Source organism: Tasmannia lanceolata, unplaced genomic scaffold (genome assembly GCF_043159265.1).
Source record: "Tasmannia lanceolata isolate RefF3 unplaced genomic scaffold, GAP_Taslan_0.1 ptg000006l, whole genome shotgun sequence".
Lineage (NCBI taxonomy): Eukaryota > Viridiplantae > Streptophyta > Magnoliopsida > Canellales > Winteraceae > Tasmannia > Tasmannia lanceolata.
Window position 1 is genome coordinate 44033375 of NW_027518683.1, and position 3701 is coordinate 44037075.

General features: G+C 55.5%; 1 protein-coding gene across 1 annotated transcript; it reads left to right on the plus strand.

Annotated features, from left to right (window-relative positions):
• The first annotated feature begins 630 nt into the window (after positions 1-630).
• On the plus strand, positions 631-1620 carry LOC143879045 (uncharacterized). The gene has a single exon (XM_077381246.1). It carries the CDS (start codon positions 631-633, stop codon positions 1618-1620), a length of 990 nt encoding a protein of 329 aa, XP_077237361.1.
• The last annotated feature ends 2081 nt before the right edge of the window (positions 1621-3701 follow it).

The window sequence follows — 3701 nt, forward strand, 5'->3', positions numbered from 1 at the left end:
TTCAAAAGGATAATGACGCTCCGGGGCACGTCGGACGGATTTATGTGCAGACCCTTTGCCTCCCTGTTGAGAAAGACCGCTAATGACTAGTACATGAGATTGGAGCCCGACTCCATCGCATCTTTCCACGAATTCGGAAGGAAGTTCAGCGCAAGGTTCGCCAACAATCGCCTCCGCCACGATCCAGCGGACGCCCTCTTAGCCCTCCGACAAGGAAGAAACGAGACCCTAAGAGACTTCATGTTAAAATTCAACGCCGAATTGGCCCAGCTTTCTAACATGGACGTCCAAATAGCGGTCGCAACACTGAAGCATGCCACTACCGACCCGAATCTCAAGCTGCATCTCACCCTCGAGCCACCACGGGACTTGCAAGAACTTGGATCCAAGGCTGACAAGTTCGTACGAGCAGAAGAAGCCTGCGCTCGAGAGCAGAGCCAGGCCGGCCCCGACGAAAGAAAAGGCAACGACGACCGAAGGGTCATGAGGCCACGGGCCGAGGAAAAACAGGCGAGCCGGAACCCCGTCCCCGTCTTCGAAAGACTGGGAAGCACCCCACTGAAGGTTCCCCTCTCCCACGTCCTACTAGCTATCAGAGGTCAGGGTCTCCTGACCCCCCCCCCCAAGAGAATGGCCACGGACCCGAAGAAGCGGTCCGCCAAAAAGTTCTGCGAATTCCACGGAGACCACTGCCACGAAACTGACCATTGTTTCCACCTCCGCCTCCAGCTAGAAAAGCTGGCCGAGGAAGGGCACCTAAATCAATACCTTAGGAGCCCTGGCAAAAACTCACGCGAGGCCTATCGCCCACCCGACGAACCTAGAGGCTGGTGTCGGTCCAGCAGCAGCCGCCGATCCACAAGCCGACACCGATCCCCGAGCCGGCATCACTCCCGAAGCAGACACCGATCCCGCAGCAGACACGACACACGCCGCCATCAGCTCCCCAAGAAAGAAGAGCCCCTTGAAAAGCCGCAGGCCCGCGAACAGCTGCCCACCATCATCGGAAAAATCAATATCATCACGGGCGGGCCCGCGGCGGGAGGACCAACAACAGCTGGTAAGCGAGCGTATGCAGAGCGGGTGTTTTCCATGGAAATGCCTTCCAAAAAGGCCCGGACGGATCCGCCCCATGAAGATCAGGTCATCACTTTCTCCCACGAAGACCTCGACGGACTACAAGTCCCGCACGACGATGCACTGGTCGCCCGGCTAGTCATCGCCAACTTCGACATAGGAAAAATTCTGGTCGACAGGGGAAGCTCCGTCAATGTGTTACACCTCGGAACCTTCGAAGAGATGAAACTGTGCAAAGAGAGGCTAGGACCCGCGGAGTATTCCATCTACGGGTTCTCCGGGGCGTCGGTAAGGGTCGATGGTAAAATTGACTTACCCGTAACCTTTGGGACCTACCCTCTCCAAAAGACCATCTTGACCACCTTCATGGTCGTGGACATACCTTTCACCTACAGCGTCATCATAGGGCGCCCCGCCCTGAGAGACTTGGGAGCGGTAGTCTCCACCCCCTACCTCAAGATGAAATTCCCCACTCAAACCGGAGTAGGGGAAGTTCGGAGGCAGCAGATGATAGCCCGCCAATGCTACGGGGCAAGCCTATGAGGAAGCAACGCCCCGGCCGAAAACTTCACAATCGGTAGTGAAGACCCCCGGCAGCGGGCCCGCCGAGGAGCTAGACTCCATCCCCATAGCCCAAGATCAGCCGAAGAGACAAGTCCGGATCAGTTCCCTGCTGAAAGGCACCTTGCGAGACCAAATAATCGACTTCCTCAGAGCCAACAAAGACGTGTTCACATGGTCCGCTAAGGACATGCCCGGGATACCCAAGGAATTGGCCGTTCACAGGTTAAACATGAATCCAACCCTCAAACCCGTCCGACAGAAAAAGAGGAAGTGGAGAGACTGCTACAAGCCGGATTTATCAGAGAGATCCGGTACCCCGAGTGGCTGTCAAATGTGGTCATGGTCAAAAAAGCCAGTGGAGGCTGGCGGGCCTGTATAGACTTCACAGATCTAAACCGGGCTTGCCCGAAGGACCCCTACCCCCTCCCGCGTATAGACCAGCTCATCGACGCCACATCCGGGCACGAGCTCCTCACCTTCCTAGATGCCTTCTCGAGTTACAATCAGGTGAAAATGCACGAACCAGACATCCCGAAAACAGCGTTCATAACCGATCAGGGCGTCTACTGTTACACTGTCATGCCCTTCGGGTTAAAAAATGCGGGCGCCACCTACCAGCGGCTCGTGAACAAGCTATTCCGGGCGCAGATCAGAAGGAACGTGGAGGTGTATGTTGACGACATGTTGGTAAAAAGCTTGGAAGCCTCCAAACACATCTCCGACCTTCAAGAAACCTTTGACACCCTGCGACGGGCCCGGATGAAGCTGAACCCCGCAAAATGCGCCTTCAGGGTGACTTCCGGGAAGTTCTTAGGGTTCATGGTTAGCCAGAGAGGCATCGAGGCTAGCCCCGAAAAAATCCAGGCCATCCTGGACATGGAGCCCCCGACAAAAGCGGTAGAAGTGCAGAGGCTCATAGGACGAATCACCGCCCTCGGCCGTTTCATGCCCAAGTCGGCGGAGAAATGCCAGCCCTTCTTCGAACAGCTGAAAAACATATGAGAATTCGAATGGACCCCGGCCTGCCAAGAAGCTTTCGACGCCTTGAAGCAGTACCTTTAGACACCGCCCGTACTCGCCAAACCTGAGCCGGGGGAAGAACTATTTTTGTATCTGGCCATCAGCCCTACGGCGGTAAGTGCGGTATTGGCCAAACAGAGCAACAAGAAGGAACACCCGGTATACTATGTAAGCAAGACCCTCCACGGTGCGGAGGTCCGATACTTAAACATAGAAAAATTCGCCCTCGCAATTGTCAGCGCCGCCCGGAAACTCCGCCCTTACTTCCAGGCCCACCCCATAATACTTTTGACTGATCAACCCCTCAGGAGAATTCTCCAAAAACCGAAGACCTCGGGAAGGATGGTAAGCTGGGCCGTCGAGTTGGGAGAGTTCGACATACAGGTCCGACCGAGGCCGGCCATTAAATCTCAGGCCCTCGCCGACTTTATAGTGCAGTCCACAGCCCCTGCCACGGAACCAGCAATGTTGGAAAATGCGAGGGGCCCCACCGAACAGACAGCTCACGAAGACATGAGGCCAGACTCGGCGGAACAGGGTAGCGAAATTAACTGGACCCTGCACGTTGATGGCTCGGCAGGTAAAAGGGGCACGGGGCAGGAGTGGTCCTCCACGGCCCCGAAGGATTCACATTAGAATACGCCCTACGACTAGATTTCAAAGCCTCCAACAACGAGGCTGAATACGAGGCCTTGTTGGCAGGCTTAAGCCTAGCCACAGAACTCGGCGCAGGAAAGTTAAGAGTCTACAGCTATTCCCAGCTCGTCGTCAATCAGGTGAACGGGGCATACGAGGCCAGGGGCCTCAGAATGAAGAGATACCTCCAAAAGGTAAAAGAAAAGCTGCAGGGAATGGGAGAAGTCGAGATCCTCCAGGTGCCACGAGACATGAACAATCGAGCGGATGCATTGTCAAAAATGGCCGTCGAAGAAACCCATGACTTCGGCACCGTGCTCACAGAGATACTATCCCACCCCAGCATCGACGAGGTACAAGTCTTGGAAATTCCACCAGGGCCAAACTGGATGGATCCCATCATG